This window comes from Eschscholzia californica, unplaced genomic scaffold (assembly GCF_041429995.1).
Source record: "Eschscholzia californica isolate CP2 unplaced genomic scaffold, dmEscCali1.0.p SCAF_1, whole genome shotgun sequence".
Lineage (NCBI taxonomy): Eukaryota > Viridiplantae > Streptophyta > Magnoliopsida > Ranunculales > Papaveraceae > Eschscholzia > Eschscholzia californica.
In genome coordinates this window covers 76337297-76350551 of record NW_028238198.1, presented here as the reverse complement: position 1 = coordinate 76350551, position 13255 = coordinate 76337297, and the positions used below count along the sequence as shown (strand labels likewise).

At 36.7% G+C, this 13255-nt stretch overlaps 2 protein-coding genes across 2 annotated transcripts; both read left to right on the top strand.

The window, feature by feature from the left end:
* The first annotated feature begins 1111 nt into the window (after window positions 1–1111).
* Window positions 1112–5734, top strand: LOC147569271 (uncharacterized). The gene is made up of 9 exons (XM_086655739.1): window positions 1112–2110; window positions 2218–2461; window positions 2550–2699; window positions 3521–3578; window positions 3668–3760; window positions 4279–4377; window positions 4603–4694; window positions 5070–5129; window positions 5227–5734. Exons 1-9 carry the CDS (start codon window positions 1896–1898, stop codon window positions 5482–5484), a joined length of 1269 nt encoding a protein of 422 aa, XP_086511865.1. The 5' UTR covers window positions 1112–1895; the 3' UTR covers window positions 5485–5734.
* A 1263-nt stretch (window positions 5735–6997) lies between these two features.
* On the top strand, window positions 6998–7805 carry LOC147569270 (protein MOS2-like). The gene has a single exon (XM_086655738.1). It carries the CDS (start codon window positions 7052–7054, stop codon window positions 7694–7696), a length of 645 nt encoding a protein of 214 aa, XP_086511864.1. The 5' UTR covers window positions 6998–7051; the 3' UTR covers window positions 7697–7805.
* The last annotated feature ends 5450 nt before the right edge of the window (window positions 7806–13255 follow it).

Genomic DNA, 13255 nt, shown 5'->3' with positions numbered 1-13255 from the left:
TTTCCCGTCCAGACTATATCTGAGTTGGGATGATTTGATTGGGGCTTCTTTCAACTCCGAGATCTGCGAACGTTAATGCATTATTAATTGGTAGTAGACCTTCGCATTTTGGTTTAATGTGGTACACGAGAACGTCTGGACTCTGGACGCCCCCCATCTCGTTAGTCTTTCTCGTAAAATTTCAAATATAATCCGGGCAATCGGCTAAGAAAGTCGAAACAATTTGAAAACATTCACAACCAAATCAACGGAAAGATACCCATTATGACTTGTTATTCCTATGGTTCCATTCTAGTTTTCACTCTCTTTGATTTCCTCATTAAAATTGAGTTTCTGTTCTTAGTCCAAACATAAAAGTCTGACTATTTTTCGAGTTGTCACTTTATCAGTTTCGTCAAAAAGAATTTCGGTTGTACTCGGACCACTGTAGCTCTTTATCTAATTATTAGAGAGATCAACAAAGTTGTCGTTTAATTGCAAACGTTATTTCAGATATAACCGAGATAGACGATAAGTGGATTAAGTCGAGGCGATAATGAATTATCTTTTCTTAAGAAATTTTACACACCCGTAACAGTACAAACAGTTGGGTACTGTTGTCTCTCAAAATTCAACGACTTCCTTTCAAGGTTATGATGATATTTCACAATTGTGAATGCGGACGAACCTTCGTATGCAATACGAACTCTTTGACTTGACCTTCTTGATAACTCCCAAATTCGTTATGACTTCTGATGTGGTTATGAATCTTATGATTTTTGGCTTGGTTTTGAGATAACTCCTGACTTTGGTTTTATCTTCTAGGCACCATCGGATGCTCCCAACTCCAAGATCTAGATTTAAACGAATGCTCATGATTTCTAGATTTTGCATACACTAGAAAGCTCTTGAGTATAGATTCTAGACATACTAGAACACTTTCGATTCCATGCTCGTGATTCCATCTTCTGATTTAAGGCTTATATTCCAGACACATGGAAAGCTTGTTTTACTTTTTTTTTTTTTTTTTTAAATGTAACGTATTTGATAAAAAAATGTGACAAGAAAAAATAGAATTAATTTTGGAGTTGTTTTGGTTCAATTTATAAGAATGGAATTGATGTTAGTATTTGGACGTATTTGTTCACTTTAGGGACGTGTTGATTGGAAAAAAGAAACATAAAAAAACACGATAGTTTGCTTGAGTTAGCTGTCAGCGGCAATCTAAGCCGCTAGATCAAGAAGAAAATGGCAAAAAGAACACCATTCGTCGGATGTAAAGACCTACCGAAGAAATCTCAAAATTGGGAGGGAAATGCCCTTAGATGGAAATCTAAAGAAATCCAACCACTTGCCCATCACGCTTGCTAAACGTAGCTGTTGGATCGCCTTCCTAGAGGCAGGTAGAAGACGAGCCGTCCAGATCTGGACGTGTTAGCTTCTCCAAAGAAAATTTGTCATTTTTCGCTATGTAATCCTTGAACTAACCTAACTTCGTCGAAATTTTAAACTTGAATATCTCATTCATCCAGAATCGAATTGGAGTGATTCTGCACTCTAAAAAACTTAAGAGCTCGACGAGACGAACGCAGTGGAATGCTACGCATTTGAGTTTGATGAGTCTAACCAAGCAAAATCGACTCTAATTCCAACACAAATTGCACAAGGGATACCCCTCCAGTCCACCATTGGGTGGAAAAATCCAAATGAGTGGAGCCCCAAGCCTCCAGCTCGCCTGCTGTACTAAAAATTTCCAGGCAGAGTACATTTTGACCTGAAACCACAGTTTAGAGAGAGAAAGATCAAACGGAAATCGTTTCCTTGGGGAAGAAGATTTTAGTGAGAGCTATAAAAAAATTATCGAAGGAGGTATCTAATCTAATCTATATCTAATAATAATAATACTGACTCAGAAAATGGCAATCTGGAGAAAAGTGAGTTCAATTAACTCATTGAGAACTTTAAACAAACACATTGTGGGCAATACCAGAAATTTCAGAGAGATCTCTTCTTCCTCTTCATTTTCCCCTTTACTTGTAAGAAAATCTTCTCTACTTTCAGAAACCCATTCTCTCTCATCAATTCGCTGTTTCAGAAGTAGTCGTCATAATAGAGATGACCCAAGCGTTAGGTAACTCTTCATCCTTTTCGTCTCTCTCTCTAACTCTTCTTTTCTTGTTTCTTTAGTCTGATTTTCAAATTGTGTTTTCTTTTTTGGGGTGTGATTGGTTTGAAAAGATATGAGGTTACACCTCCTACAAATTGGGGAGTTCTAATTGTTCCTGAAAAGAAAGCTTTTGTTATTGAAAGAGTTGGGAAGTATGTGAAAACCCTAGAATCTGGAATTCATTTATTGGTTCCTTTAGTTGATCGAATTGCTTATGTTCATTCATTAAAAGAAGAAGCTATTCCAATACCAGATCAGTCTGCTATTACTAAGGATAATGTTAGTATCTCCATTGATGGAGTTTTATATCTTAAGGTACACATCATTTTGTTCTTAAATTGTTTTAATTTGTATAGAGTTGATGGCTTTGTTCTTGACTTCTTCATTGTGGTTCTTTGGGTAGATTGTAGACCCAATTCTAGCATCATATGGGGTTGAAAATCCGATATTCGCAGTTATTCAATTGGCTCAAACGACAATGCGTAGTGAGTTGGGGAAGATTACATTGGACAAAACATTTGAAGAAAGAGATACATTGAATACCAACATAGTCGTGAGTTATACTTTCTTAATTTAAATTTTAATAGTTTCAGTTTTTTCACTACCGAAATAGTATCGTCAAGGTTACCTACATGTGCTAAGTGTGTCGACACCCAACTTAAACCAATTGGATATGAGTGGAGAAATCCTTGACATTATGTTCTTGGTCTAATAGATTTCATTACGTGTACCATCCATCAATGTTTTAAAAAACTTTCTAGGAGTATGCTCGAGGCGGTCATCAGATGCCTTAAGGCGTATGTATTTGACCCAAGAATAAAGCGTACACATCTGAAGTCACCTATTATTTTTGAGTAGTTGGACAACATGAAAATATAAGTATTTTTGTTTGTTAGGCACTTGAGACTTTATATTATGGTAGTGAAGTAGAAAAACTATGTTATTTTGTTACATAATTAATATCATTTTCCTTACCAAAATACCATTGTTTACATCTTAAATGCCTTGATGCGCCGTCTCGCCTTGTGAGAGCAAATCGTCTTGAGGCGTAAAAACGTATTTTAGAACATTGCCATCCATTTCAAATTGAGGGATGATGGGTTTACAACTCTTAGAAAACTATGACTTTTGGTTTAGATCATCTACGTGGTAGAACGAATATGTCCTCTAAAAATCAACCTTCTTAATTCGTCTTTGGGCCACATGGTGTAGTTTACTAATGCATATGAGAAAACATGATGTGCCAATCCATTTACTCATTCAGATATAGTAAGGTAACCTGATTGGTGCCACCATGTTTGTTATTCTTCTAGTCCAACTTCCAATATTATATATACTTCTGTCTTCCTTCCTTGATCTACTATTGTTCCACAGAAATTAATCAATGAAGCTGCTAAAGATTGGGGCTTGCAGTGTCTACGATATGAGATACGTAAGAGACTTAAGATCTTATTTATATTCTGTATCACTTCCAGTTTTATTCTGTCAACTTTGCATGATATACACTCTCTGTTTTTATAGGTGACATATCTCCCCCTCCTGGAGTTCGTGCTGCTATGGAGCTGCAAGCAGAAGCAGAACGTAGAAGAAGAGCTCAAGTGTTGGAGTCTGAAGGTTGTAATTTTGGAAATATTGTTATTCTAATCAAATTATTGATTTGTCGACATAGTTTTGGAAATGCAAATTATGTTGTCTATGATTTAAGATACGTGACAAAATAGAGAAACTGACGCATGCACACAGTCAGTCTGAGTCAGACATATATATATATAGCCAATACAGGTAAACACGGCATATGAAAAATACTGATCTTTCATAATTCTTAGATCCAAAATACCATCTGGAATTCGGTTTCATGTTATCTATAATACTTTATCTGAACTTGTAACAAAGAAAACGTGAGCAAGTATTAAGCATTTAAGTGAACATATTACATCAAAATATGAACTGAGTTCTTCAAAACGAGTAAAGGAATGGTGTTTCGACATCTTGGTTCTTGTATGTATTATAAGTTGTTAATAACTACTAATCTACTATCTTGTTGTACATCCATAAAGGTTCTTAGATAAAGAGTTGATGTTGCATTCTATAGTATTGTGTAAGTAATCATGTAAATGATCTCGATTTAACAGGAGAAAGACAAGCCAATATTAATATTGCGGACGGAAAGAAAAGCTCAGTTATCTTAGAATCTGAAGCGGCAATGATGGATCAGGTGAATAGAGCTAAGGGTAAGTTGTTGGATTAATATTGTGTACTGTTGGAGCTAATTTTGCAGTGATATTAAATTTTATTATCAGGTTTAATTAATTTCTCATAAATACTTAATTCTATTTTTCCAATTTACTAGAAAAAAAAGTTATGTAAGTAAAAACCACTAACTTGTATTCCTTATAGTTATTATCTTTCCTCATCCTTGACATATTTTCACTCATATTTTTATTTGGATCCTTCAGGAGAGGCAGAAGCAATCCTTGCTAGAGCACAAGCTACTGCAGAAGGAATTGCATTACTCTCAGTATCTATTAAAGGAAACGGAGGTGTCGAGGTTACATGATCCCTTTTTCACTTTCTGAGCTCCCCTCTATCTATTTATATACATGAGAATGCATCTAGCAATATATTAGTGAGCCCTTATATAACTATTATAATTCTGAATTCGACATTTCCTTCGTTGGTGGAGTTAATCTTAGACTCTATAAGAACTTGCAAAATTTGACATTATTAACCTATCGCCATCGAGAGCAAAAAATTTGTATATTTTTTATATTACATGAAAACGTACCTGCCGAGTCTTTGATAGTTTGATATATATCTATATATATAATGTATATATGTGTGTACTATCACAATGTTATGCAAGTGTTTCTACCATTTGTTTTTAGTCGCATTAAGCGTAAAGTTTTTCCATCAAATTCTGCAGGCAGCAAGTTTAAGAATTGCCGAACAATATATTCAGGCCTTCGGTAAAATCGCGCAAGAGGTGAACAATGAACGAACTTCATTTATGTTACTATTTGGAGCATTCTTTATCCTTATGTAATGAAATTTCGATATTTTCCTGCAATTCTTCATTGCAGAGCACAACAATGTTACTCCCTAGTAATACTGATAACCCGGCCAGTATGATTTCTCAAGCGTTGGGCATATACAAGAGCTTCACCGGAACGGAATCTAACAACAATCCCCGTCAGATAACATCCTCAGTTCCATCAGAGGATAGCAAAATTTACGATGAGAATGAAAGACTTGAGTCAGTCACCATAACAGATTCAAATGCTGCTCCAGGAGGACCAACTTTCTCACTTCAGAGTCGCAAAAAAGAAGAAGAAAGTTGATTTAACTGAATCACAATGGGAAGAGACTAATTCCCATTCCCCACTCAAGTTCACTTTCAGTTCTTTCATTACAATATTCAGTTTTTCCAGACAAAGAAGCTGGGAGAGAACATAATCTTTTCTGACACGACTCCGGATAAACTTTTTAAAATGCACAAAGTGGCTCTTTCTTTGGTGTTAAATGCAAATTCTTTTTTTTTTTCTGTTGAAAGAGTGTTAAATGCAAATTCATGATAGCAAATTTGGTCTCTATACATTATTTTTTTTACAGTAAGTCAGAGGTCCATGGCTGTGTCATTTTTTGGCCAGATCTGGGGTACTCTTTTTTTAGGGCTAACTACTGTTCAGCCCCTGAGATGTCACTGGTTTGACCGTCGTACTTTCATTTTGGCCCTTTGGTTAACAACTTTTGTCAATTTTGGTCGTCTGTTAACAATTTTGTCAAGAAAACACGGAGTTCATATTTTTGTTTTCAAATTTACCCTTCTTCTCTTTTTTGATTCTCTCTCTCAAGTGTTAAAAGGTGCCTTCTTCACCCATAAACTCTCCCCCAATTTTGCCTAAAGAGAGGCATCTTTTAAGGAAGCTCTTTTAAAATCCCCTTCTAAAAGAGGGAAATAGATAATTGGAGAGAGGAGAATAGATTGTTTAGAAGGGCAAAATAGAAATTAGGAAACCGATCCAACCCCTTTGTAACCGAGCTGTTAAAAAATGGATGTAATGGAAGCTGGATAAATATAAGGGGTCAAACGGACGAATTGGTCACATCTCGGGACTACTTTGTAATATTCGTAAACAGAAAGGGTATATAAAACTGCTGTCCTCTCCTTTTTTTTTTTTTTTTTTTTAAGAGTTAATTCCTATATGGCCCCCTACTTTGTGACCAGCTTCCTTTATGGCCCCCTTTTTTTCGTAAATTCAAATATGACCCCCTATTTTTAGATAAATGTCTTTTCTACCCTTCTTTATTCTAAATTTAAAACAATAAAAAAAAAATTATTTCCACCTCACCCCTCTCTCTCTCCACCTCATCTCTCCCTACACCTCATCTCTCCCTACACCTCACCCCTCTCTCTCTCTCTCTCTCTAATTCACCTCTCTCTCTCTCTCCAACTCTCCTCTCTCTCTCCTACTCACCCCTTTCTTCTCCGGCAAGGTGGCCGGCCGAAAAATTTTCCGTCCGGCCACCTTCAAACTTTAAATTTTCCGGCCGGTCACCTTGCCGGAGAAGAAAGGGGTGAGTAGGAGAGAGAGAGAGAGAGGATAGTTGGAGAGAGAGAGAGGTGAATTGGAGAGAGAGAGAGAGGGGTGAGGTGTAGGGAGAGATGAGGTGGAGAGAGAGGGGGTGAGGTGGAAATAATTTTTTTTATTGTTTTAAATTTAGAATTAAGAAGGGTAGTAATGACATTTATCTGAAAATAGGGGGCTATATTTGAATTTACGAAAAAAAGGGGGCCATAAAGGAAGCTGGTCACAAAGTAGGGGGCCATATAGGAATTAACTCTTTTTTTAATCGCGCGACAAGAACAACTCTCTCTCCCCACATCTCTTTTTTATCTCTCTGATCATGAAACCTTTATTTTCTCTCTCTACAAAACCTTCATCAAAGCCAAACCCTAAATCATCGTCGTCTCAGTGTTTCTTCAATCAAGAAGACTCAAGAGAAGAAGACCTCAACAATGCCAGACGCCACTATGTAACAGAATTTGATTCATCCAAAACCCTAGATGATAAACAACCAATTCATATAATCCCTCCTCTAGAAAATACATGGAAACCCACACAGAAGATGAAAAATCTCCATCTCCCTATTCAAATCGGGTTTGAAGATCCAACCACCACAGGAGACATAGTTTCTAGCCTTTCCTGTGGGTTGAATATCAGAGAAAGGAAGAATTATGGTAGTAAGGAATTTGGGGAAGAAATTCTCCCAAAAAGATCTGAAATTTCGATGTCTATTGAAGAATTAATGCTGAAGAAATTCAAGGAAGATATAGAGAAATTTCCAGATGATCGTGGATTTGATGAATTTATTGATTGTCCAGTTGAAGAATTTGGGAAAGCTATTCTAACTGGATATGGATGGAAAGAAGGAAAAGGGATTGGAAAAAATTCAAAAGAAGAAGTTAAAATTGTTGAGGTTGTGACGAGGAGAAGGGGAGAAAGAGAAGGATTAGGTTATGATCAATTCAAGTTTGGAAGAGCTGGTTAAATTGAAAGGGGAATTTGTTTTAGGGTTTTGGGTAAAAGGTATTGGGTTGACAGGAAAAGGTTTGGGGAATTTGGGTGGTAATATGAATTTTCATGCAAGGTTTTATTTCGTAATTTTTTTTTTTTTTGAAACTGTTGATTCCATTAATCACAAAGTTCATTACAAAAGTAACGAGAAATTAACAACAAAATAATATTAAGGACCCGGGACCAAGAGTCCATATGCCAATTCATGAGGGGCATTATTGGCATTCCGCGGGCAATAAGTGAAGCTTATCCTGTACTCTCTTGCTTTAGCCCTAATTAGCTCGACCTCATACTTCAATCTCCATGGGATAGCTGGTGAAGCTTCAGTTAGTAGGGAAATCATAACCCTAGAATCGCCTTCAATCTCTGCCTCATATATCGACAACTCCTCCACCATTTGTAACCCCAAGCCAAAAGCTTTCATCTCGCTATGTAACGCCGAAATGGGGGGAAATGTCACTGCTCTTGTTCTCCATGTTACTCCATTCGAATCCCTAACTACAGCTGCCGCCGAGGCTCCTTGAGATCTGAAAGCTCCATCTACATTCACTTTATATCTCCCATGCAATGGTGGAATCCAAGTTTGATCCTGTTGTGAAGGTTCGGGTTGCATCTGAATCAAAGTATTAGGGTTTCGATTTAACTCTAATTTTGTCAAAAGCCAAACCCTATTCAACTCGATTGGTTTGTTCCTGAAATGCAACTCGTTACGATGCTTCCACCATATCCAAATCAGATAAGTGAATTTATACCAAACTTTGTTTCCTTCATTGCCTTTGTTTAGAATATTCTGTAGATTCAAAATAGGATCTAACCCTAGCTGTAACAGATCCACATCATTAGTAATACCAATAAGGTTAATGAAAATAGGGCAATTACCAAATAAATGAGATATGTTTTCTACTTCCTGCATATTACATAGCTTACAATAAGGATTGATATGATGCATTCTTTTGTTGATATTCTCCAATGTGGCCACTCCATTATGAATTAGTTTCCAGATAAATTCTTGGATTTTAGGATCCATGTTCTTTTTATTCCAGAGTTTTTGCCAAGGAAAATTCCTTATAGTATCTGGTAATACAGGAGGAGAAATCATTAATGAGTAATAAGATTTAGAAGAGAAATTACCTTGTTTTGTTGGGCACCACACTAGTCTATCAACTTCATCTGTTATGGGAATGTATATACTGTTAATAGCATTTATGCTGGTTTGATCAAAGTATTCACTGAGTATTGCTTGATTCCACTGATTTGATCCCACTATTAGTAAATCAGATACTGTGCTAATATTATTTGGAAGAGGTTTGATTAATTGAGGTCTTTTTTGTGGTAAATCCATTAACCAGGGGTCTTTAGCAACTTTCACCTCCTTTCCATTGCCTATTTGCCAACAGCAATTAGCTTTTAACACCTCCCTGATTTGTAACATAGATTTCCAGAAGTGGGAGTTGGAGTTTTTGATTGATACATCCCAAAAGTCCTCATTTGTAAGGTATTTTGCTTTTAGTATTTGAACCCACATTGCATCTTTATTTGTTAGAATTCTCCATGCCATCTTAGCTAACATTGAGTCATTGACCTCATCTAACTTTCTTATACCAAGTCCACCAAGTTTTTTTGGAGAAGTTATTATATCCCACCTTATGAAATGCAATTTATGGTTTTCCACATCATGTCCCCACCAAAAGCATCTCTCTTCCTTCTCTAGATTCTTGATAGTTGTTTTAGGAATGTTTTGATAGCTAAATGCATAAGTACAATATGAACTTAGAACAGATTTGATAAGAACTGTCCTCCCTGCTTGTGAAATTAGACCTTGCTTCCATCCTGCCAATGTTTTCTTGAATTTGTCTGTTAACCAAGTGTAGTTCTCAACTCTATTTGCAGTTTTCATGATCAATGATCCTAAATACTTAGCTCTATCTGTCATTCTAGGAGCTTGTAATCTGACAATGTATTCATTTTGTATTTCAGGAGGAACACCTGCACCAAAGAAAATAGAAGACTTATCAAAGTTTACTGCCTGTCCTGAAAAACCAGCATACTCTTCCATCATCATAAGAATTGCCTGAAGATTTGGTAAGTTTGCCTCACCAAAGAGAATCAGATCATCTGCGAAAAGTAGGTGGGAAATTGGGGGGCTATTTTTATTCAATTTATATCCATTGTACAGACAACAAGTCTCATAGTGAAAAATAAGTAGGGATAGAGATTGAGTAGTTAAAATAAAAAGGTAGGGTGACAAAGGACACCCTTGCCTAAGACCACGAGAGGCCTTGAATGCCCCATGAATACCTCCATTGATCTGCACATTAAAATTAGCTGTAGTAACACAACACATAATTAGATCTAATATAGTACCAGAAAGACCCATCGATTTAAGAACAGTAGACAAGAAGGACCAATTTACTCGGTCATAGGCTTTCGCCATGTCCATCTTAAGTGAAAATCCACCCTTTTTAGCTTTAGATTTTTTCATCGAATGGAGTAATTCACTAGTAACCACTATATTATCAAGGATTTGGCGATTTGGGACAAAAGCATTTTGTGTCCACATGATATTCTGTTCCAAAATAGGTCGGATTCTGTTGGCAATCAGTTTTGTGATGAACTAGTTTCATTTTTTATTTCGTAATTGCTAATATGATAGTATCATCTTTTATGAATATTTAGGGGGTGAAAGGGAAGGTTTTTGGGAAATTGGGTTGTGATTTGAATGTTCATCTAGGGTTTTCTTTTCTAATTGCTTGCCCCCCACAATACCTGATTGCAAGAATTAAACCCCCACAAAACCATGTCAAAGGCAACGTAGCTTGGGGAGGAGTCCTTTGAATCCAATCTCAATGAAACCAGTTTATCCTATGTAATTTAGGCTATAAATAATGTAATAATTTGTCGGGCTTTTAGGTCTCTTTCATTCTCGGATTTAAATTAAGCGGTTATCGTGCTTATTACATCTCTATGATGCATCAATGCCTTGTAACGACGAACGTAGATCGTTGTCGAATTCTCAAAAAAAAAAATGAAACTAGTTTATTTTCAAGATTTTTTTTTGTTTTGCTAAGTAAATATCTCATTCAAATTCATAATGTATTGAATATTAATGATTAATGATGTATCAATTATTCAAATGTAATGATTAATGGTAGCCCAAGTGGTTCCAAGGTGTTGACATAAACTCCAGAAATCTCTGGAGATCCCAAGTTCGAATCCTAGAGAAGGTGGAATCTTTGGTTATTTGAATTGGGGTTATTAGGGTGTAAATAATGTTGTTGGCTTTAGGCCATGTCTTGTTGGCCTATAGGCCCGGTTCTGTTAGTGTTTGAGTGGGCGGTTATCGAGCTTATCACATCTATGATGTATTATCAAGTGCCAAATGTAACGACATACGTAGATTGTAGTCGACTTCCAAAAAAAAAAAACTTTCATGATAAAGTTAATATTTGAAATAGGGTGCCCCTTTGAAAACAAAGAGATTTTGTGGGTATAATTTTTTGTGGAGGAAATATGAACACCTTCCCACAATTAATATTGTTCATTTATTCTGACCACCAAATCAATTTCTGACGTTACATTTGGCACTTGATACATCATAGATGTGATAAGCTCGATAACCGCCTACTCAAACACTAACAGAACCGGGCTTATAGCCCAACAAGACATGGCCTAAAGCCCAACAAGACATGGCCTAAAGCCCAACAAGACATTATTTACACCCTAATAACTCCAATTCGAATAACCAAAGCTTCCACCTTCTCTGGGATTCGAACCTGGAACCTCCAGGGATTTCTGGAGTTTATGTCAACACCTTGGAACCACTTGGGGTGCCAAATGTAACGACATACGTAGATCGTAGTTGACTTCCAAAAAAAAAAATCAATTTCTGACCACCATCAACTTTGGGCACTATCACCCTTGAGTGCCACTCTCTCCTTTCTTCCCACTCTTTTTTTCTCTCCTCCCTTTATCTTTTGGGGAAGAGGGAGGTCTTTTTGCCATATTTTTTTTTTTGAGAATTCAACTACGATATACGTTAGTCGTTACAAGGTATTGGTACATCGTGAAGATGTAATAACATGATAACCGTCTAATTTAAATCAAGAATGAAAGAGGCCTACAGTCCAACAACAAAGAAGCATAAAGCTCGACAAATTATTACATTATTTATAGTCTAAATTACATAGGATAAATCTTGATGGCAAACTACTTCCACCGATACTCTATCTCACGACGTCATTGACCTAAGAGGGAATTATCGAACTACTGTACCAAAGACTGGTGGACCTCTTTGCCAGAACTTAGAGAGGGAAACGCATAGAGAGAATGAAGAGAGGGAGGATGAGGGCACAGAGAGGGATAGAGTTTCTAGATTCAGGCAAAGGTCGTTGCTTTGCCGGCGACATGAGATAAACGTGTGTTTGGAGGGGAATTGTGATTTTTTCATCCTACGAAATTTTGTACTCCGAAAACTCTTCATGTTTCCCAAAAACATCGGCCCTTGAAATAAACATCCCAATTGAGTATTATATGAGACTTTGAACCTCATTTAGGGTTATTTTCCTAACTACTTGTGTATTAGATAACCTTTAATGTTGTAATTTATGTGTCTACAACCATAGACCTGGTTTATCACAACTTGGCAGTAAAAACTTGTCTGTTAGAGGAATATTTAGTTGCAAGAATTGACTTACACAAATCCTCTGTTTGAGCAACTGGTCTCCATGTTATTTTACCCTTAATTAGAACTTTCCCTTTCAAACTAAATAAATATGGTATTTGGCACGAAAAAGGGTCTGACCAGCTGGAAAGTTGATGTCTCAACAAAAAAAAAAAAAAAGAGTTAATTCCTATATGGCCCCCTACTTTGTGACCAGCTTCTTTTATGACCCCCTTTTTTCGTAAATTCAAATATGACCCCCTTTTTGAGGTAAATGTCCTGATTACCCTTCTTATTAATATTTTTTCAACATAAAAAAAATAAAAAAAACTTGAATTCCACCTCACTTCCTACTCCCCCACACATATCTCTCCCACATCATCTCTCTCTCTCTCTCCATCTCACCTCTCTCTCTCTCTCTCTCTCCAACTCATCTCTCTCTCTAACTCACCTCTCTCTCTCTCTCTCCAAGTCACTCCTTCTTCTAAAAAAAAAAAAAAAAAATTTTTTACCTCTTCTCTCTCTCTCTAGAAACTCCGACGAAGGGGAAGTGAGGTGAGTTAGAGAGAGAGATGAATTGGAGAGAGAGAGAGAGAGAGAGGTGAGTTAGAGAGAGAGATGAGTTGGAGAGAGAGAGAGAGAGGTGAGTTGGAGAGAGAGGTGACGTGGAGAGAGAGATGAGTGGTGGAGAAGGAAGTGAGGTGGAATTTAGGTTTTGTTTTTTATTTTATTTTGAAAATACATTAATCAGAGGGGTAGTGATGACATTTGTCTGAAAATAGGGGGCCATATTTGAATTTACGAAAAAAAGGGGGCCATAAAGGAAGCTGGTCACAAAGTAGGGGGTCATATAGGAATTAACTCAAAAAAAAA

Excerpts from the sequence above, each read along its gene's own strand:
- LOC147569271 (XM_086655739.1), top strand. The coding sequence starts at position 1,896 with ATGGCAATCTGGAGAAAAGTGAGTTCAATTAACTCATTGAGAACTTTA. Across the intron at positions 2,700-3,520 it reads CATTGAATACCAACATAGTC|AAATTAATCAATGAAGCTGC; the intron begins GTGAGTTATACT and ends ATTGTTCCACAG. Across the intron at positions 4,695-5,069 it reads AAGGAAACGGAGGTGTCGAG|GCAGCAAGTTTAAGAATTGC; the intron begins GTTACATGATCC and ends CAAATTCTGCAG.
- LOC147569270 (XM_086655738.1), top strand. The coding sequence starts at position 7,052 with ATGAAACCTTTATTTTCTCTCTCTACAAAACCTTCATCAAAGCCAAAC.